This window comes from Sander lucioperca, chromosome 7 (genome assembly GCF_008315115.2).
Source record: "Sander lucioperca isolate FBNREF2018 chromosome 7, SLUC_FBN_1.2, whole genome shotgun sequence".
NCBI lineage: Eukaryota > Metazoa > Chordata > Actinopteri > Perciformes > Percidae > Sander > Sander lucioperca.
Genome location: NC_050179.1, coordinates 2,371,971 through 2,394,486, shown reverse-complemented (window position 1 = coordinate 2,394,486; position 22,516 = coordinate 2,371,971). Strand labels below are relative to the sequence as shown.

At 40.2% G+C, this 22,516-nt stretch overlaps 2 protein-coding genes across 6 annotated transcripts in view; one reads left to right on the top strand and one right to left on the bottom strand.

Moving 5' to 3' along the window:
- Positions 1–13,061, bottom strand: part of ush1c (Usher syndrome 1C) — a 25,312-nt gene extending 12,251 nt beyond the window's left edge. Inside the window, exons 1-13 of one of the 2 annotated variants that reach the window (XM_031283081.2) lie at positions 12,933–13,061; positions 10,767–10,834; positions 7,935–8,078; positions 6,322–6,460; positions 3,810–3,918; positions 3,656–3,680; positions 3,491–3,548; positions 3,211–3,399; positions 3,055–3,114; positions 2,570–2,626; positions 1,310–1,452; positions 269–334; positions 23–153 (exon numbers count right to left, since the gene is read on the bottom strand). In XM_031283081.2, the coding sequence (XP_031138941.1) occupies positions 23–153; positions 269–334; positions 1,310–1,452; positions 2,570–2,626; positions 3,055–3,114; positions 3,211–3,399; positions 3,491–3,548; positions 3,656–3,680; positions 3,810–3,918; positions 6,322–6,460; positions 7,935–8,078; positions 10,767–10,834; positions 12,933–12,968 (1,225 nt within the window). In that variant the 5' untranslated portion in view covers positions 12,969–13,061. The remainder of the gene's footprint in view (positions 1–22; positions 154–268; positions 335–1,309; positions 1,453–2,569; positions 2,627–3,054; positions 3,115–3,210; positions 3,400–3,490; positions 3,549–3,655; positions 3,681–3,809; positions 3,919–6,321; positions 6,461–7,934; positions 8,079–10,766; positions 10,835–12,932) is intronic. The other variant, XM_031283082.2, reaches the window with a different exon arrangement.
- Positions 12,838–22,516, top strand: ccdc77 (coiled-coil domain containing 77). 4 transcript variants are annotated; one of them, XM_031283086.2, is made up of 13 exons: positions 13,719–13,775; positions 14,436–14,468; positions 14,502–14,553; positions 14,990–15,176; positions 15,298–15,440; positions 17,126–17,222; positions 18,119–18,209; positions 18,396–18,487; positions 20,184–20,332; positions 20,535–20,799; positions 21,571–21,696; positions 21,829–21,981; positions 22,207–22,516. In XM_031283086.2, the coding sequence occupies exons 3-13, from the start codon at positions 14,519–14,521 to the stop codon at positions 22,351–22,353; spliced, it is 1,485 nt and encodes a 494-aa protein (XP_031138946.1). In that variant the 5' UTR covers positions 13,719–13,775; positions 14,436–14,468; positions 14,502–14,518; the 3' UTR covers positions 22,354–22,516. The 4 variants fall into 4 exon arrangements, with proteins under 4 accessions (XP_031138947.1, XP_031138948.1, XP_031138943.1 ...); XM_031283087.1 differs by lacking the exons at positions 13,719–13,775; positions 14,436–14,468 and adding an exon at positions 12,838–12,856 and having other exon boundaries at positions 14,505–14,553; XM_031283088.2 differs by lacking the exon at positions 14,436–14,468 and having other exon boundaries at positions 13,646–13,775; positions 14,505–14,553; positions 18,399–18,487.

Genomic DNA, 22,516 nt, shown 5'->3' with positions numbered 1-22,516 from the left:
AGACTCGTTCAGGTGTCCTTACGAGAACTCTTGGCCTTGGTGGTTTTTGTCTCAGGTGGGGCGCGTTGGGGGCTCTTAGGACTCTTGGGTCTGTCTTTGGCTCCCCAGTCCTCCTCCCACTCTCTGCTGTGCTCCCTCTCCACAGCCTCAATCCTACAGAGGGCGTAAAAACAAGAGAGCGGTGTAAGATATTTTATATATGTCGTAAAAACAATACAGAATTGGCACTTTATGGACATCAATTAAATGCACAAAATGAGGTGTATACTTCTCCATCTCTTTTTTATAGCGCTCCTCTTCCTCTGCAGCTTTCTGAGCGATCTCCATCTTTCTCCTGGTAAACATACGATAAATATACAACATAAAACGCTGTCCGTACAACATGCTATAGCACAGGGCTGTAAATACAGAATATACTGTATGACTTTAATCCAGTTTATGAGTGTCAGCCCTGCAACGCGTGATATGCAGTCCCGAGAAAACAGAGTAAAACAGAGTGTGATGTACCAAAGGAGCAATAAAGTCCTCAGTTAGATGGGAAATCAATGTAGTCCCTGTTTACTTTCTTTGCACCTGATATATGTAAATGTATGTTTGTTAAGTGATGCCTAGTTGACAGGGACATAATCTCTGCTCACACATTAAGAGTACTCTTTTTCTCTGTTGTGTTGTAGTGTAAGGAGGGCATGGAATGGCCTGAATGCATTTGAGGTATTTAAATTTGGGGTGACAGGAAAGGTTTTGACCTACAAAGGAAAAGGAAAAAAACTAGGCTATTGTAAATCCAGACTTTGGCACTGAAAATGTTGGAGGCTGCCACTAAAATGCTCAGAGGGATTTCTGGAAAACATCAAAGTAATTTCAGTCAACACCTTTGCTATTGGGTGATGACAGTCAGTCTCAGATTGACCGCATGTTGGTATTTCCCAAGCTAATTAGACTAACTGAGCCTTCCAGCTGAAAGTGGAAACAAATCTACTGGACGCTGTTAAAGCTACTTAACTTGCAGAGCGTTGGAGAAGCAGAGCATGTCATATCAAAGTGTGCAACAGTGTGCGTGAGAACCATATCCATTGCATTAGTTTGAAATATATGTAATAAGCTATAATTTAAGTTTGTGTGACGATAACTTTTTAAAATGAATGAGATCAAAATTGCACTACTATGGAGCATACTTCTTACATTTCAAGATAATAGACTCAGAATCAGTCTCTTGTACAGGCACAACAAGACAACTGTCATTCTTCTGCCATGCAACAACAAACAGGTTGCATTTCAAGAAGAGGAGTGTTTTGTGCTGTTCACTTACTGCTTCTCCTTCTCCTGCTGCTCTTTAATGATTTTGTTGGTCTCCAGTGCTACCCTCTTCTGGTGCATCAGCTCCTGCCTATCCAGCTCCCTGCGGGCCTCCGCTGCCAAACGCTCCTCATCTGTCATGAACAGCTCCCTGCCCTGAGAGGGTGATAACAGCCAGAGACGACAATCAGGGAAAGACAACGTGTACAGCTTTTTGGCTCTGGAGACTGGCAGGCAAGCCCGAAACAGTCTCCCACACCAGGGAAAGAGGAGACGTCTGTTTTTGTCACGTAACATCTTTGAAGCCTCACTTACAACCTAAGAATCATTGACATATATAGTGTGTGAGCAATTTCTATAACTAGTATATAATTACTATGTATATATATATAATTACTATGTGTATATTAAATATATTAAAATACATACTAGAAATACTGTTCCAGGGTTCCCTGTTTATGTAGATGCAAATAAATAAATGCATTAGACAGGCACCAAGGAACAGTAAATAAGATGGGATTGCATGTCTCAGTCACACAGCCGCCGTCACTGAGTCCCGAGGCAAACAACCTACCGAGTGATTGATCGATGATAACTGTTGCTTCTGCAGACAGCCGGGCTAAGGCACAGGCTGGGTAATGTGATGTCTCCCAAACAAACGGCACATTCATTTGTGCGTCGCATGAATGCGAAAGGGAGACGGCAGATGTGTGTTAATCTCTTAACTGTTTTACGTTCTGAGAGAATTACATTTCCTCATAAGCAGATTCAAAGGTAATCACGCAGATTTTATCTGCTTCCCAGGTTTTTCCTCATCTACACTTTATTCTAGGATCCCAAACACAATATGCACAACATTCAGCCATTGTACAGTACATACACCATTTTGTTTGGCCATCACCACTATGATTGATTTGTTTTTTTTATTATATTTGACTGGTTAGATATCTTTTTTATATCCTAGAAACTTGGGAGTCTCTGGGAATCCCTTGAAATGTAAATACTCTACATGTAAGAAAAACACAGCAACACGTGTCACTTTATCTAGGGTTATTCACTTTTAAGGGTTGAATGTCTCATATGCTGTTATAATCATATGTAGCTTAACCTCAGTGGTGTTTTATGTTGAATTATATGTGAATTCAACAATACTCACAAGAGTTATATGAGGAAAAAGAACAAGAATTATGAGTTGAGCTGCAAAAGAACAACATAGTAAAAATGCTCTATGAGTTGTTTTTTACTAAAGGTAATGCATTTAGAGTGTACTTACAGCTCCTGTCAGAACAGTAATAGTCAGACTCCTGCCGCTCTTCAAGACTCTCACAGCCTGGGGAAATATCAAAAAAGAAAACCTTTAAATAATGCCCTGCATTTTTAAGATATATTTAATGAATTAAATGAAGTCTCTTAGAAAGACATGGCCCATGTGAAGAATGTGATGTGTGTATTTAGCAGGGTGTGAAGAAATCACCAAATCCTGGTAAATACTGCAGGCTTTGTTTTCTCCATCAGCCGCTTTGGCAAATAACCATCAGCCATTTTTTACTACAAAACCATATTGGCTGGTTAAACACTAATTTGGCTTTGGTTCTGCAGCTCAGTGAGCTGAGCGTTGAAAAAACACTGCCAGTGACATAAGCACAGTTAAAACACTGGGGCTTTGGATAAAAAAAAAATGACAAAATGTACAAAATTGTATGTCTATGTTAAAGCTGCCAATATTGCAAGTGGATAATTAAGTGAAGCAAAATGCACCTCTTTGTGGTCCGTATTAGTAAAATCCACCCCGTTCACCTCCACAATCTGGTCTCCAATCTAGATTTTGGGATAAGACATAGATGCAGTTCACAGCAGGCAAATATACAAGTCTCACTGTTTCATAGAGGCGTTCTGGTCATTTGGAGAAATCACCTCAAGTCCAACTTCTGCAGAAAGGGAGCCTGGCTTGACGTTACTGATGTAGATACCAGGTTTCTGGGTTGGACCGCTGGAAATGCTGATGCCCATACCCTTGGTACCCACGAGGCTGAGGAAAACTTTCTTCTCCTTGATTTCTTTGCCTCCAATGGATGCCAAGCCCGCAATGCTGCTTTTTTTCTCCTGCAGCAGTACAGAAAGTCCATAAGTTGTCTGTGATGCAACTTTGGAAACTGAAAAGCAAAATGTGGAAAAAACTGAATGTGTCTCCTACCCCTGACTCAGACACAAACTGGTCAACAAACTGCCACTTGAGGGGTTCATCTGATGAGCTGGAGAAATGGAGAAGAGAAAAACAAATGAGAACACAGCACGTTAACTCCCCATTTCACCATTTAACCGGCAGATAGAAACTATATTACCATATTGATTATCTTACCTTTTCACTGGGATCATCCCCACATCTGCGCAAATGGAAAAAATCAAACAAATTAAAAATAAAATGGATGATGCCACAGATGTTAAACAATATTCATTTTAATGCACATCAATCATGCTACCGTTGTTGGAAAATAAGTTTGTGTTAGACGTACGCCTGACTTTGAGTGACACAATCTTCTTCGTCTTGATGAGACTGACGACCTCCTCGTGGATACAAGAGGAGATGGAGTATCCATTGATGCGCACAATCTCATCACCGACCTAAAATCAACACAGGATGGCATATTATGGATGACACCTTCACTATCAATTTATCAAGCCAGATCAGAGATGACGTTATTGCTACTCCAACAATTTACATCCCTGTCTCTTGAATTTACCAGCCACAATATGATTTATTGAACCTTGTCATCTATTTACATTTGGATGTTTTAACCATTTACATGACTGAGCTAGCTTAGCTACCACAACTATATGCCAATTTCTACACAGTCATGTACTATACATACACACATAGGCACATACAGACACACATACACGATCAGATTCATCTGTGCTGTTGTTTTTTATCCTGAATCAATTTTATCAATTCATTTGTTTGGCTGCTTTAACTTAGATTTAAAAGCCTAACCAGGGGTGGGGGCTGTAAATTAGCCTCAGCTAGACGCCCTATGACAGTACTAGAGATGTTCTGACACCGATACCAGTATCGCCTAAAACGCTGGTATCGGTATCGGGAAGTACTGGAGTTTATGCACCGATCCGATACCACGTAATAAAGCCCTAAAGAAAATCTACGTTAAAGTAGTTTATTTATGTTCTTTTTCTGTTATAACTGACTGTCAAACTGCATAATAAAAGAAAGTTCTGTGGCATTCATGTTTCACAAAGAGTTTAACCTGAGCCAGACCGACAACAAAGATAGAAATCATATCACATCCATACAGGGATAATAGTATACAGTTGTTAAAACATAATAAAATATATGACACACTGGTATCGGATCGGTACTCGGTATCGGCCGATACACAAGTTCAGGTATCAGAATCGGTATCGTGAAGCAAAAAATGGTATCGGACCATCTCTAGACAGTACATCTGTTGCATTGATTATCTGTATGTAACAATGTGTATCTGGTCCCTGTAAAATAAACACATAAATTATAAATAATGAAATAAATTTCAATTGAATCGACTCAACCTGTCTTTTAGCAGGTAATAATGCATACTATTGCATACTGCATTATATTCCTTTGAATGTTGAGTCATTTTAATAAAATGAATTTGAACATTTCCATTAGTACCAGTAGAAATGCTGCCATGTTTTAAACTGACTGTGTCTCTCTGGCTTTTATCCAGATATTAGACAGGAGACTACAATCTACACAGGACATTAACTTTTTCTGCCATGGGAGGAGTTCTTTTTTTTGTACTGAACATCCATCTGGGTGAAACTGGGCCATCAGTGACAGACACGCAAGCTCTGTGAGAGACCCGGAGGTCATTTAGAAATGATGCTTTATTTCTCTCTTTTTTTCTTTCATGAATATCATAGTTTCTGTTTTATTTGTTTTGTATATTTATGCCTATGTAAAGCACTCTGAATTGCCTTTGTGTCTGTGCCTTTGTGTCTGAATTGTGCTATACAAATAAATTGCCTTGCCTTGGCTTAAATAGCATGGTGCTTTACCCCACCTAGTGGATTCTGGTATTATGACCTTCACTGCCACCAAGACACAACAACGGGTAATCTGTATAATCTTTACATTAACAAGTATACTGATTAAGCGGCATGTTATACACAAAATTACCATTTCCTAACATACAGTTTGTATGCAAATGTTTACCATGTAACTGAATAAAAATACTGTTGGTATACTTTATCAAAACTAGTACTATCAAGTACTACTTGCAGAGGAGCTGCATAAAGTGCACAGATGATGGGAAGAGTAGTAAACTAGTACTACTGCTACTATACATGACAACATAATAATTCTACATATGAATAGCTCTTTATTTGGTACTTTAACTAAAATAGGCATTTTGTGTTTTAAAGGTCCAGTGTGTAACATGTTTAGTTGTTCATTATCTGTGTTGCCCGTTCACAAACTTTTTCATGAATATTTACCACCACCATCAATTCCAAGTATTCCTATTGGCTTGAAATGTTACATTTGCATTTGCATGAACTAGGGTAGACGCTCCATATTCATGCGCCATCTTGAAATACGTTAGCCGGTAAGGGACATACAGGACATACTGCTCCGCCTTTCGTGTTTTCGCTGTCGCATGATAAACTCACAGGTGCTGCTAATGCTGCTAATGGGTATCGTAGCTTTCCAACCCCAGCAAGTTTGAAGAAGGAAACATGGAGGACCACACATATTCAAAATCCAAATTTCAGGAACAGGAGTCTTCTTCTTCGCCCAGAAAAAGAAAAAGTTTATTGAAAAGAGCAAGAGACCGGCTTTTTGAAGCGTGAAGGCTACCGTAGCTGTAATACGTACTTTGAATTGCGTGGTTTGAGAGAGTTGATTGCGATATACGATCTCAACGATCTAGATGGGAGAAATTCCTATACATTGGACCTTTAAGAGTATAAAAAAATACGTGGTAACATAAAAGGAAAAGAAAAAAACACCACAGTTAACACACATATGCATACCTGAAGGCCGACATTCCCTGCCTGACCGTCTTTGACAATCTGTGATATATAGAGACCACTGCCAAACTCCAGCCCTCCTCGGACACTCAGGCCCAGTCCATCGCGATGTGTCCGATCCAAACGCACCTCCTTGAGCTTTCTGCATAATCAGGAGAGATAGGAAGATTATAAAACAGGATGCACGAGCCAGGTAAAATTTAGAATGGAGAAGAAGGATGATGATGATGAATCATTTCATTTCGGTTAACATACATGAAAGAAACAATTATTTCCCACAATTTGCCACCGTAGCTAAACCGAAAAAGGAATAGGCTGAAGCCAAGGCTTATTTTTGCCCATCCTATAATCCCCATAGAATCACCCAGAAATCCATCAAAACAAAATTAAACTAAATACTTCAGTACAATCCTAGTCATTTTACATATTAATCAAATTACTTCATAACACTTGATTATTTTAGATTTTAAAGCTTTTTCGAAACTCAACAGAGACGTACACACTTTCAACTCATCATTATGTTCGTTCCATAATTTAACCCCCAAAACTGAAACACATCAAAATTTGACATTAGTCCTCACTTTACCAGTTTCAAAGATAGAGAACCATCTTGAATTATAATTATCTTCTCTTAATTAAAAAAATGAATACAGGATGGTTTCAGTATGGGAAAAAGGAGAATACAGAGAGAGTGGGGGATGTTCAGAGATATTATAGTCTAGTTAAATTGTCTATGTAGGGTGTTTTCATTACGCAGGCACATATGGGATACAGACCAGATATACACCAGTACCAGGACTCTCGCCAAAATGCAACCTAGGTTCTTTTTTTAATGTACCCAAGTCCAACTTTCATTTAAAAGTATAATTAGGATGGAAACGCCACTTTTAAGATTCACCGTATTTTCGTTTTTCGGTCAAATGGCCTTTTGAATGGGAGTGCTAGGGGCACTACTATGATAGCATCAAAATCACTATTTTTAAAACACTAAGAAGGCTCGACATAACATGAAACTTTGCTCGAAGTATGACCAGGGTCTCCGAATGCAACGTAACAGGGAGGAGAGTAAAGATGGAAAGCTCCTAAAGCTTAGTTCCATATAAATGCACGGATAATTTGTTGTTTTGTTGTTAGTGAAAAACTATATCGACCTTGTAGAAAAAGGAGCCTCATATAAGAATGACATTTCCTCCTATGGAGTCCGTTCATTCGCATTCGGAGATCACCTATTTTTGACTGGCAAGATGGCGGAGAACATAAACAACAACTGCTAACGTGAGTTGTTCAAAACCTTTCTTTTTAGTAAACTCTGGGCACACAAACAATGTTGTCAATGCTGGAGTTGATGTGTAGAGCCCCTGGTGATACTTCAAGCAAAGTTTCATGTTGTGTCGAGCCTTCTTAGTGTTTTAAAAATAGCGATTTTGATGCGATCATAGTAGTGCCCCTAGCACTCCCATTCAAAAGGCCATTTGACCGAAAAACAAAAATACAGTCAATCTTAAAATTAGGTCCTAATTACGCTTTTAAACGAAAGTTTGACTCGGGTACATTCACAAGAAGACCCTAGGTTGCATTTTGGCGAGAGTTACGCTTTAAGTCGATGCTGCACTCACCGTGACCTCTTGGGGGTGAGCATGTCGTACTCCACCTGGTGTTTGAGTGGGATGAGAGGTCGGATGGCATCAAACAAGGGCAAGCGCTTTGGTTCGTTGATGACCAGCTTCAGGTCCCCCACCAACACTGTCAAATCCATCGACCTGAAAGAGAGGAGGGGTATAACTACATTTTTAAGTGTTGTATGTTTTTTATATGACTTCTACCTTCTGGGAAGATATAATATAATATAATATAAGGTCCCTAAAGTGACTTTCTACAACGTATTGTTTGAAAGAAATCTAGTTTGTTAGAAATACAGTATGTACTGCAGTTATAAAACAAGAATAAGGAAATTAAAATGTTTTGGTACTTGCCAATAAATGCCAATATGATGTACTGTATTTCTAAGTGGCATCAGCTTCATTAAAACAGAACTGGGAATGAATTAAACAGGGGGTGGACCAAAACCTGACGATATAATGAATTCCGAAACAACAATACTGGAGATATACTTTAATACTACTACTACTACTTTAATACTTACCGTAGACCTCTCAGAATTCTTTGCTTGTTTTATTCATTTGTTTATTGCTATCTGATAATGATTGTTCTGTAAATTAATTCTACATTTAAGGGATTTAATGGGTAAAAAGATATGTCAGGAATTCATTGCTTTCAGTGACAGACGCAAAAAGATCTTTGGATCATTTTAAAGGCCCGATGTATCGTTCAAAGAAAGTAACTCCAGTAATTGTCTACTGCTACTTTTAACAGGGGCACGTTCAATCTCAAAATGGTGTGCGGCGTTTTGCTGCGGTTTCCAGGTTATACGATGTGTCTGGAACGGTGTGAAACTGGCTTTGAGGTATGTTTTCTCTTTCTGTTTGTGGGTGTGTCAGAGGTGTTACCCAATGAGCAGTGACGTGTATGTAAAAGCATGGTAATAAGAAGTGTTCTGGCCTGTCGATGGTTGCCAAATCTGGGCCAGATTAGGCGTTGTAGACACGGGCCTATCCCGGCTCAGACACGGCTGTCGGACAAAACGGCGGCCACCACCAAAATGGGTTCTGGCCCGTTGATGGTTGCCAAATCTGGGCCAGATTGGGCGTAATAGACACGGGCCTATCCCGACTGAGACACGGCTGCCAGATGTAATGGCAGCCAGCACCAAAATGGGTTCTGGCCCGTTGATTGCTGCTAAATCTGGGCCAGATTAGACGCAGGCCTATCCAGGTTGAAACACAGCTGCCGGACGAAATGGCGGCCATTACCAAAACAGCCACAAGATTATTAAAGTCCTCCTTAAAGAGTACTCCAGGATTTAGCATTGCACTCCTTTAAAATTGTCATACTTATAATGGACGGGTTTTTTAAGCATCAATATTGATGCAGCAGAACCAGCGATATTGTTTTTTAATCCCACACATTCTCCTTCCTGTCAAAACCTGGTGCCTACATTACCTACAATGTAACTTGACGACTGACAGTTTGGTCGGGTATGTTAAAGAGCAGCTTTTATACTACCATACTTTTCGGATCTTAGTTTTTGATTCAGGACTCCTATAACGCAGCCTGACATGATTCACCGCACAATAGACTATGTAGATCGTCCGGAAACTCTTCCCAACATCTGTGCACTTTATGCAGCTCCTCTGCAAGCTCGGTTTAGGTTCCTCCTCCCCCTTGCCTAATAGTTTACTATTGCTTATTGGCTAATAGTGGCTGTAGCGTCAAGCTGCTGGCCTCAAGCAGAGATGAGGAGTGGGTTAAAGGTCTCGGATGCTCACTTCTTTTTAACTCTAATTTTCAAACTTGTAGCTTTCAGAGCCAACTGAGGCTGCCTTAAGTGACATCACTTGAGGCAATTTATCAAACTTCACGCTGGCCCTCTGGAGCCACAAAAGGTTTTACACAACTGTTTTCTTACATATGCTGTAGTATTCCCCAAGACCTGTAAACAGTCTTTGATGTTTCAAATTGGTGGAGTCCCATTTCCAGTTTAAACAGTAAAAGTGCATAACCAAACTATTTATGCTGATACTGATGGGGGGAAAAGTCCAATCATCTTTCTTTCACAATTCAAAGGAAGTAGTAAAACAGCAAAGTAAAAGCTACTGTGTAAAATCTGTCCACCCGGCCTCCTCTTTAAATTATTAATAATTGCATTCCATTTCAGCCATGTTTGGAGGGTGAACATAAAAAGAGCTTTTGTGGATAACTGGCCAGGCATGTCGGAGCACAGTGGAAACTGATCAGAGGCTTAACCGGTAGGGCCATAGAGTTCTGGCTCTGTACAAAGATGAATTGAAACCTAGACCTGTAACGCCCCCCCCCCCCCCAACTAGCCCTCTGCTGTGACTAGGCTGTTATCAGAAACCCCAATGGAGCACAAAGTTTAAACTGGAGGTCTGTGTGCATCAGAGATGTGTGTGACAAGATAAAGAGCTTTAGAAAAAAACTACTGTTAAAAGTTGGTGAGGAGTTAGTAGAAGTTAAAAATGCGTTTGGGCATCATTTCACCTGCAGCTAATAAGACCAAATGAGAAAAAATCCTTTTAGCCTTTTATCTTATACACATATGTCTTTTTTATATGCTAAATGTCACATGTTGAAAAACTCGGGCTTCACTAATATCACTGGTTTCATCAGTTCTGGCTTAAAGTTGTAGTTATTTAAGGACCCAATCTATTCAATAACCACATTGTATTCTGATATAAATATAGAGGTGTGAATATACAGATGTGTGCATGACAGAGACAAAACAAAAAAGAAATTGCAACTTTCGCAGACACACACACACACACACACACACACCAAAACCACTCTGAGCAGTGACAGATGGTACTCACTGGTGATACATGCGGAGGACGTCATACAGGTAATCCTTCTCTGCTTCATTTTCAATCAGCAACTCCACCTGCAAGAAAGAACAAACATCTGGTGCCATGCTTCTTCTCACTGCTGAATCGGGGGAAATGTCAGCCCACAGACACACTGTACCTCTCTCCTGTGGTCCTGTCAACACTGTTTCTCTGTTTTACCACAGGGGGGTAAGCAATCAGCCTATTTGTGTGTATGTGTGTGTGTGTGTGTGTGTGTGTGTGTGTGTGTGTGTGTGTGTGTGTGTGTGTGTGTGTGTGTGTGTGTCATACAAACCTGATGGTTGCTCAGCTGCAGCAGAATGGTTTTAAGGAATCGTTTCGGCCAATCACTGATGTAACACATTTCACTTTAGGTCTGACTAAATCTGTCCCAAACTACAAGCTGCACGCTTCAAACCCAACCAATCTTTTACCAGAGTGGTAGTTTAAACTAGGCTTTGGGGGTGATGAGGCTCCTTGGACTAAAGCAGGTGTAATGGACAGCCCTTCCCTAATCATCAAACCACTGAGAGGGAATAATGGCAGTACAGCTGAGGAGAGGCTGTAGTAGGAAGGTCAGCAGTGTCATCTTACATCTCAGACACAAACAGAGGTGAACATTTACACCCAACATTCTCTCTCTCTCTCTCTCTCTCTCTCTCTCACACACACACACACACACACACACACACACACACACACACCTCATCTAGTGTGTAAGTCTTATAGAGAGCAAAAACTAATGTACACCACACATTCAGACTCTTCTGTATAATGTTATATAGAAATTAAAGCATTGGTAGAACGACTCATTATTATAGTAATCATAACTGTAGGACTGCACTACGTGGACCCTGCTGTGACGGTGTGTGTGTGTGTGACATGGTGTTTATGACTGCCATAAAATTCTGTGGCTGAGGGCAGTGAGACACAGTCAGCCACTCCTGAAGCCTGAACTGCATGCAGACTTTGGCACCATAAACCAATAATGTAAGAGATGATTTGTCAGTTGGATACCCATTTTAAAAGAGCACTGTCTAGTTAAAGTTTTCACAGAAAAATAACCTATGACTTTGTACACAGATTGCAGTACATACAACGAACCCACAGAGAACAAAACACCTGGCACTTTTAAATTGACAAAACAGATAATTATTCTGCAAATTTACAGTAAATCTACACAAACTCTCAACCAAAGAGAGCTACAGTACTCTGATTTTGATGTCCCAAAAAGAAACAAAGCCTGATTGTGCCATGTGCCCCTCAGCCTCTAATTAAACCCATAAATCGTCCCATCTCTTCTGCTCAGCTGCTCATCTCTGACAGTCTACATTATCTAATGCTAAGATGCCCTTTGTGAAGAGCCTGCAATGTGCGACACTGTCTGCCTGCTTGAAACACAGATGGCTGTGTGATGATCCTACATGCTCTGGGGCTGAAAACACCCTTAACATATCATGTTTCCTTCCTCTGTTATTTTTTACTCATAGTTACCTTTTCAGGCTGTTAGGTGCTATCATCACGAACCACACAACATAGTATAATGTGTGCTTAATTCATGGAGCCATATACCATGGATTAAAATAACATTTATTTTATCCTGGACCTCAGCTGTATGATGTTTACCTAAGCCAGAACAGGCATGGGACAAATACAGAAAGGATGTCCCTAGAATAGACATAACTAACAAGAGATCTGCCTAATACCATCTAAAATAACAGTTGTGGGAACTGTAAAACCAAATGAAAACCTATGAAATTAATGTTATACTTGACAAACCAAGAAAACAAGTTATTTCAGTTGAATGAAAACTCATTAATCTCTAAACAACTCTAATAGGTTTTGTCTATTATTTATCCCAAGGGCTTTACAGTTAGTGACATAGGCTAGTGATACATTATATTTTGACCAAGAAGCTACTGCCATACAATATAATATATTTGTGTTTGAAAATTATCCTTTTGAAAATACATTTGAATGATTTTAACTGTTTACTTTTTCGTGAGGCTGTCGGGCAGGCCTATGTTGGCGTAACATCCCACTGAAAGAGACACCTGAGCCAGTAAGGTGACAACCAGGTAAGGAAAAAGCTTTTTGAGGGCTATTTTTGATAAATGTAATCAATATCCGAACAGGACAATGTTTGTATCTTACCTTGTGCCTAAATTCCCGAGCAACTTTCCGCTCCATCGCCGAGAGACAGTAGCCAGCCGACGTGAGTTCCCAGTGTCGGTGACAGTTTGACAGGACTGGACCAGGGTCAGAACGTCAAGCTAGTCGTAGTAAAATTAGAGCTTCCGGTTAAGATTTTCATAGTAAGACAATAATTAACAAAGCTAAACATGGGGTTATGAATACCACCAAAGTGAACAATCACAAAAGCATCGCTTAGCCAGGCTTAGCTTACTCTCAGGTAAATTTCATGTGTGTATACGTCTTTGTTCTCCACACGTCAATTTCAGGCTTTTATTGTGAAGGCATCAACATGGTTTACCTTCTGGTTTTCAGCGAACTGACGACAGATGGTGCTTTGCCCATCAATCATTTAGTTATTTAGCCAGACGCTTAGTTAGTTTACATTAGGAAATATCTGTATTGAAAATACACATTTTAAACCGACGAAAGTCGCTGAACCAAAGGAGCCAAGTTTTACCCATGTTTTTTTATTCAGAAAAATCTTGTAATGGAACATTATTAATCATGGTTGACTCTTATTTGAAATGCAATACAACTATCTATACTTACCCTAGCTGCCACATAACTGACATTATAAACTATGTGGTGGTTATATTGTCTTATTAATTGTTTCATGACACTCTCACAACGCAAACAGAAGCCTAGTCCGCCGCTGGTGGGCAAAATACATCAACTGTCTTCGCTACCGTTTCCCACGAAGAAGACGCAGAGGCGTCAACTTCCGGGTTTCAAAAGCTTGATAGTAACGAACAACATCGCTGTCCTCCAGACCGAAAAGTTGTGTGTTTTGAAAGACTCTGGGTATGTAAAATATATGAGTATGCTAGACAAAAACGCCAGAAATTTGTATAATATAGCTACCTTTGTTGTTGTATTGTTATGTGCTTACTATATTTTCGCTTAATCTGAAGTTTCGCCATTAGTAACGTGAACGCATCATGAAAGAGACAGACAAACGTTGTAGCATATAACGTTAACTTAACGGAAATATAAATGCTCATTTTGTTTTTCTCATGGAGGACAACTTCGGTCTGCCCAACTGAGACGAGTTGTTTTTGAGCTGAATATGAAAGCGTTAAATATGTGTTTAACGTTACTCCTAAGAATAACGTTAGCTAGTAGACTTTGCTTTCAAACGTCCCGCTCCCCCTGGCGCCCAACCCATGGCAACTCAGATAACGTTACACACTTTGAACACTTCCCTTTTAACTTTTACATTTTACATTTTACAAACGTATCCTTTCCTAACCCTATGGTCCTAACGCCTCTTCATGCTTTTTGGCATATTGAAATGTGGCAACAGTCTTGGACACAACTTTTGCTGTAAAGATTTAAGTATTCAGCTAATACTGATTTCTCATAGGCGCCCTAAACTGACATCTCTGTGTACACAGTATTAACATGTATAGTCCATCTCTCACTCAATTTGCAAAGTTTTGTCTGCGTGACCTCTTTTTACAGAATTGGTTGACCTGCAACAACAAACCATTTTTGCAGTATTGATGACAGGTGGCTGCTTATTTCTTTCAGTGTTGTGTGCTGGGATGGGATCTCCAACAAAAGATGCAACACCACACAGGTAAGATCATAAAGTAAACATAAGGACAGACATTTGTGTGGTTTCGCTGCAAGAGAAATGTCGTTGTAGTACTGCATATATATATATATATATATATATATATATATATATATATATATATATATAGAAATATGTGCAAACAAATGTACAAACACAAAAATATTGACAAAATAAAGTTGAAGAACACGCTATTATTTCATTTTATCAATGGGAAACATAGTGTACAGACTAGGCTAGCAGCAGAAGCCCCACATCAGACACGTTTCTGGTGTGCAAAGACATAGAAAACACCACGCAACTGACACGCAACAGAAACGCCACGCCACGCAGGCAGTGTGCTGTACTGTACAGGATAAAATGTTATTTGCTATCATGTTAAAAGATACTGCAGGCCTTATAGTTGAGTGTTAGTGAAGTTTTTTTTTAATTATTAAAGAGCCAACAATTGTACCCCTGGTCGAGAACATGACTCCCCGCTTCCACCCATCCATGAGCGGCTGGCGTACCTGCGTCCCTCCAGGGAGCTACTGGAGTTCTACAGGGAGAAGATCGCCCAGTTTGACGGAGAACACGAGGAGCTGCTGCAAATGCTGGAGAAGTACAGAGGCATCACAGAGGGCCAGGTGAGATACAGCTAGGAGTCGTATGTGATTGCTTTGTACGTGACGTTGCTTTTCAGGTATGCCGGAGTGTATTTGCCTGTTTTAACTTATCTTCTCTCTTTATCTCCGAAAATCCTCTCAGCATAAACTACAGTGGGAGGTACGGCAGCGTGAGGGAGAGATTGCGGAACTGCAAAGCGCTCTGAGTGACATGCAGGTCTACCTTTTCCAAGAGAGAGAACAGTCTCTTCGGCTTTATGCAGAAAATGACCGACTTAAGATCAGGTAGGTGCACAGTTTAAGAATCCATCAGATGTTTAAACATGTGATAGCAGGAAAAGCACAGGTGTAATTAAAGGAATACTTCACCCGCAAAATGATCATTTGTATATGATGTATTCCTTTAATAACATTAGTTAGGGCTGCTTTAGATGCAGGTGTTCCATATCCATGGCCCTGCTATTATGTATGTTTGATCACTGACAGGGTTAACTGGGACACTTAAATGGAATGGAGCGAGCCATTTTATTGAAATCGCAATATGAACTAGTGCAATATCCAAATCGCAGAGGGGCGCAATATTTGTTAAAGGCAAAATATGTGTCAAACCATTCTAAAATAAAGTATTGTGGTGCTGCAGAGACGTCCCGACCTACAGACTAAAAAAATCTTGTTTGGTACAGAGCCTCGCAAAAAATCACACTGTAATCATTTTTTTGAGAATAATGATACAAAAAAATGATCATTCCCTCCAATATCGTGAATCATATCGCAATATCAGTCAAAAATAATCGCAATTAGATATTTTTACTAATATCGTGCAGCCCTAGAGCCAGCATTAATGTTAGTAGGTATTAAGGTTGCAAAGGGTCGGATAATTTACAAGGGAAGGTAAGCTTGGGAATTTTTTTCAAATCAAAAAGCGTACCTTATTTAACAGTGAACTTATTTTTTGGGCAAATTAAAAATTATTACTAGGTCTTATAGCATGTTTTAGTTATAAGTATGCCCATTTAATTTAATTGTAACCATGCACTGCTTTCAGCAGCGCACTCTTCCATCTGTTAGCATCCCATTAAATAGGATTTCATTCAAATTACAACACTGTAAACCAGCAGATATTAGCCTAAAGCAAAGTACACAGTTTATAACATGTTAACACCTGCTAGTTTTTGCCAGCTAGCTGTCACCATGTGGGATGTAGTTTGATAGAGCATGCTAATGCTAATTTAGGAGTTTTAAATAAATCTCTAATTTCCATTCATTTTTTTAATTGTAAAACATTTATTTTATAAACTAGTTCACTTTAAACCCTACTTTTGCACACAGCCCACATTGTCAGCTCAGATTTTCAACGTACCTTTCCTCATTATTTGACTTGCGAGCTAGCTAACTCGCCACATTTCACGCTGTACGTATTTGACAAAAAAAAATAGATTTATTTGGCAAATTAATGGATTATGTCTGTTAATGATGTGGTAAATACAGCCTGAGTAGATAACCCTTATATTTCCATTTTATTTACCATAAATTCCTTTAAATTCCCATGGAAAGTTGCCACCTTGAATATTCCCAGAATTTCACAACTCTAGTAGTTCTGCTGTACATGTTTTCCTGATATAACAAGTAAAAATGCCTGCTGTGTAAAAAAAAAAGAAAAAAGAAAAAAAGGCTAGATAGGTTACTGGGCTATATGATTGGCTGCCATGGGACATAGTCCATATTATTTCTGATTATTTAAAGCCCTTACACGCCCATTCACACTTGCCTGATTAGACCTCTTCACAAGACCAGGAAGGCATATACAGACTGTTCGTGATTGACAGAGGTCTAATCAGCCAAAGTAAAGGAAAACACCTGTGGGGGTGTGCATAGCCTTTAATATCTATCTTCAGTGTTGATTTACCATTATTTTTTTTCGCTCGGACTTGTGTACATAAAACAATTTAACCAAATTCTCTGTTGTACAGAGAGTTGGAGGACAGGAAGAAAATCCATCACCTTCTTGCCCTGGTGGGTCCTGATGCAGGAGAGATCACATATTTCCACCGGGAACCTCCTCACAAGGTACTCATGTTTACTTCACCATAGGCTTATCACAGCAGACGCTTGACTTAGAGCTAGGCAATATGGAGAAAATCAAATATCACGATATTTTTGAACAAATACCTCAATATCGATACCACAACGATGACTATTGGTGCTTTCACAAAATATTTACACAATGAGATTTTTGATAAATAATCATCAGTAATGTGGATATAATGACTAAGTGAGTAAAGGCAAATAACAGAACAGCTAGAACAGTCTGGTAAGTTCAGAAAATGACATCACTTTACTGTAATGCTGCCTTTAAAACCAGGAAAAGACACCACTTATGCCATATTACGATATCGATATAATATCGATATGTTGCCCAGCTCTAGCTTGACTTGTCAAACACAGGTGCAGGTATTCACCATAACAAATGCTACATTGGCTGTAAATGGAACCGAGGCATTGCTAATGTGATTAGTTACACCGTTTTGTTTTTTCTCCAGAATATCTGCAGTGAAAAAGTTTGACTAGACATCAAATCATTACCATGTAATTTCCTACATTTTAAAACACATTTTTTGTTCCACAAATAAGCAAACTGACAAGGGGATGCTTATCACTTGTTATTTCTAACAATACAATATGCTGTGAGAGGGCATATAAATTGGGATTTTATGTTTTCTGGCTTGCTGCTTGCTTACCTGACCATATGACACAGTCACATCTATGTCTATTTCAGTACAATTGAAAACAAATACTGCAAGTTTTTTTTCTGCTTCTTTTTTTTGTGGATTAACAAAAAAAAACGTAGTGTATTACATTGTTTTTATTATACTTTATTACTGCCAATTCAGATTGTGCTAGCAAAAAAGGCAAAGAGAAAATCGCTGTTTTGAAGACGGCCGTATGTGATGACTACATTTCAGGTCACTGTCACACAGAGGAACGCCGAGTCCAGGTTGGAGGAAAATCTCAATCTCAGACCAACAAAGACCAGACCTGCTGCGACCAGGAAAGGTTTGCAATTAATTAAGTCTTAATTTAATATTATTAAGATTTTGTCAGTTGCCGTGTTCTTTACAAACCTGTTACGAATAATAACAGTAGTTGATCTTGTAATGTTTTCTCTTTAGTGAAACTCAAACACAGGAAGCTTAATTGCTCCAGACAGACTATGCCATTCTGATTTTATGTCTGTTTAAGCAGAGAGTAGCAGGAGAACCAAATCCACAGACGGGGTAAATGGAGAGAGCCTGGAACAATACAAGAACGATAACCAGACGTTGTTACTACAGGTAGGTCTAGGTGTCCGCTTGATACCATATTATATCTATATTATATTATACAGTATATCATATTATATATTGGTATTCTATTATATGTTATACATATTATAATAATAAATTATAGCGCCTTTCATGAAGCCCAAGGACACTTTCCAGAATTCCTGTGGCTTAGCTAAAGGAGGTTGTAGGCTGTGGTAAACAGGTGGTGTTTCAGGATCTTTTGAAATATGTCCAGGGATGTAGCATTGCAGATATCTGCAGGGAGGGTGTTCCAGAGGGATGGGGCTGCAACGCTAAAGGCTCTGTCTCCGAAGGTACAGAGTCTGCTGTGGGGAATGGAGAGCAGGCTGGAAAGGGCTACGGGGAAATTGCCAAGCAGCTTGGTGAAAAAAGGTCCACTGTTGGAGCAATCATTAGAAAATGGAAGAAGCTAAACATGACTGTCAATCTCCCCCGGACTGGGGCTCCATGCAAGATCTCACCTCGTGGGGTCTCAATGATCCTAAGAAAGGTGAGAAATCAGCCCAGAACTACACGGGAGGAGCTGGTCAATGACCTGAAAAGAGCTGGGACCACCGTTTCCAAGGTTACTGTTGGTAATACACTAAGACGTCATGGTTTGAAATCATGCACGGCACGGAAGGTTCCCCTGCTTAAACCAGCACATGTCAAGGCCCGTCTTAAGTTTGCCAATGACCATTTGGATGATCCAGAGGAGTCATGGGAGAACGTCATGTGGTCAGATGAGACCAAAATAGAACTTTTTGGTCATAATTCCACTAACCGTGTTTGGAGGAAGAAGAATGATGAGTACCATCCCAAGAACACCATCCCTACTGTGAAGCATGGGGGTGGTAGCATCATGCTTTGGGGGTGTTTTTCTGCACATGGGACAGGGCGACTGCACTGTATTAAGGAGAGGATGACCGGGGCCATGTATTGCGAGAGTTTGGGGAACAACCTCCTTCCCTCAGTTAGAGCATTGAAGATGGGTCGAGGCTGGGTCTTCCAACATGACAATGACCCGAAGCACACAGCCAGGATAACCAAGGAGTGGCTCTGTAAGAAGCATATCAAGGTTCTGGCGTGGCCTAGCCAGTCTCCAGACCTAAACCCAATAGAGAATCTTTGGAGGGAGCTCAAACTCTGTGTTTCTCAGCGACAGCCCAGAAACCTGACTGATCTAGAGAAGATCTGTGTGGAGGAGTGGGCCAAAATCCCTCCTGCAGTGTGTGCAAACCTGGTGAAAAACTACAGGAAACGTTTGACCTCTGTAATTGCGAACAAAGGCTACTGTACCAAATATTAACATTGATTTTCTCAGGTGTTCAAATACTTATTTGCAGCTGTATCATACAAATAAATAGTTAAAAAATTATACATTGTGATTTCTGGATTTTTTTTTTTTAGATGATGTCTCTCACAGTGGACATGCACCTACGATGACAATTTCAGACCCCTCCATGATTTCTAAGTGGGAGAACTTGCAAAATAGCAGGGTGTTCAAATACTTATTTTCCTCACTGTATGTATTTATCTGTTTTGTTTCTGTTGTATTGCTGCAACAACCAAATCTCCCTGCTGGGGAGTAATAAAGGTGTATCTTGTTTTATAACAAGGGACTGAAACCTTTTCCCCTTCTCCTGTCTCCATGGTTTTGCTGTGAGTTTACCAAGCTATTATTATTGTGGCCTAATGTCTCCAGGTGGAGGCTCTGCAGGCTCAGATGGAGGAACAAACCCGTCTGGCTAAAGAGCAGGTAGAGTCTCTGCTGGAGGATCGACGGATTAAAACAGAGGAGGCACAGGCACAATGGCAGAGAGATCAGGAGCGAATCACAGCTCTGACTGACAAGTGGGTCTGCTTTTTTTTTTTTTTTTTTTTTAATTCATTCACCACTACTTTACTACTTACAGCTGAGTATTGTGAACAATGGATCGTGACTTATTTTTTCTTCTTTCTGGAATTATACTCATCAGCTTTGAATGATTATGAATACATTTTCCACCTTATCTCAATGTATGACTCGCACTTCCTCTTACGTTTGACATCTCAGGCTCGAGCGAACCCAGAACCTTTTGTATGAGAGTACCAGAGATTTCTTACAGCTGAAGTTTGACACACGGGCTCACGAGAAGAGCTGGATGGTGGAGAAGGACCGGCTGCTGAGGGAGCTGGACTCCTGCCACAACCGCCTGAGGAAGACTGGGTCTGCCGGTGCCGAGCAGGGCCGAACGTGGCAGCCCAGCAGCAGCAGCACAGCCCTGCTCCTCCCCCGGCCTCAGCCAGAGTCACAGCACACACACAAGGAGGAGCTAAAAGTAATATTTGTTCCTTTTTTTTTATTCTAAAAGATAAACATTTAAAAGAGCACACCGACTTATTGGGACTTTTAGCTTATTCACCGTATCCCCCAGAGTTAGATAAGTCCATACATACCCTTCTCATCTCCGTGCGTGTCGTAACTCTGTCTGACGCACCCACCGCTAGCCTTGCCTAGCACAGATCCTGGAGGTAACCGGCTCCAACAAGCCTACTGCTCCCAATAAGTGACAAAATAACGCCAACATGTTCCTATTTACATGTTGTAATTTGCGTAGTCACAGCGTGTACAAATAACAAAGTCACATGAGACACAGCCATCTTCTAACCGTATACAAATTGGGAACTATGTTCTCACGCACTACTACTTGGGCGGAGTGATTAGCGCAACACCTGAAAAAGCCCCGCTGTTGCTCTCTGCTTCTCACCACGGCGCTTCTCAGGTGCTGCGTGCAAATCACTCCGCCCAAGTAGCAGAAGTAGCAGTGCTTCGCCTTCTGACAATATAGTTCCCAGTTCGTATACGGTTAGAAGACGGATGTGTCTCATGTGACACGCACGGAGATGAGAAGGGTATGTATGGACTTGTCTAACTCTGGGGGATAGTCCCAATAAGTAGGCATGTTCCTTTTAAAAGAAATGTTTCCTGCTAACTTATCCCTTTTGTAAACTAATGTAAACATTGATAGGTCTTTCCCTTAAATATCAAAGCTCTTGTTGTTTTGGGGTGTCTGAGTTTTTACCTTATTTGAATGAATCTATGTCATCAGGCAATGCAAGAGGATCTGAAGCAAGCCCATCGTCTGGCAGAGATGTACAGGGAGCAGTGTATTACACTGGAGACAGAACTGTCCCAAATCAGAGAGGAAGGGGACGTGGGCAGGGAAATATTTAAGGTACAATGGTTGGACCGATGCTCATGTCTGTAACCTCCTCATACACTTCTCTAATTGATTGTTCAGACGTTATGGAATCCCCAAGTTCCTTGTTACTGATATTTTTGTCTAACCAAATCTCGATGTTTGCAGGAGCGTTCGGACAAAATGGCCAAGCGTCTTCAGCTGATGACTCAGCGTTATGAAGCGCTGGAGAAGAGGAGGGCCATGGAGGTGGAGGGCTTCAAGACAGACCTGAAGCACCTCAGACAGAAGTTCAAAGATGTAGAAAAACAACTCCTCAAGGTAAAAAGACTTGTCGACTTGTGTCTTAATCAGGTGTAAATTATTTTGTGATTTCAACACAACAGCAAGTGGGTTTTGAGCTCTTTTTAAAAGAAATCATGAACACAGAAAATATGTGATGTCACAGAAAATGAAAAGTTATTTCCTAATCGTCGCCTCCAGCCTTGCATATAGTTTAGTTTTATTGATCCTGTTAAACTGGTCTACACGTATCCACTGTTTCAGGCTACTCTGAATATTGGGCCCAACCAGGACTTAGCCATTCTGCACGAGGTACGTCAGACCAACGGCAGGACAAAGAAGGTTCAGGGTGAGCTGATGGCGCTGAAGGCTAAGATCTATGGACTGGAAAATGAGCTGAGATTCAGCTGAGGACTGGACTGTGGTGTCTACTGTCTGCCTATAGAAGACAATCTATGTGAGCTTCATCTCAGTCGTGTATGTTTGCACTACTTATTTCTGAAACTTAGAGTGAATGTTAGTTCTATTTTTGTACTTTGTATTAATAAAAATGTTTTGCTACAATGATTTTAAA

Coding starts and splice junctions, on each gene's coding strand:
- ccdc77 (XM_031283087.1), top strand. CDS start 14,519: ATGGGATCTCCAACAAAAGATGCAACACCACACAG. Junction 14,554..14,989: donor AAAGATGCAACACCACACAG/GTAAGATCATAA, acceptor TAATTATTAAAG/AGCCAACAATTGTACCCCTG. Junction 15,177..15,297: donor GAGGCATCACAGAGGGCCAG/GTGAGATACAGC, acceptor AAATCCTCTCAG/CATAAACTACAGTGGGAGGT.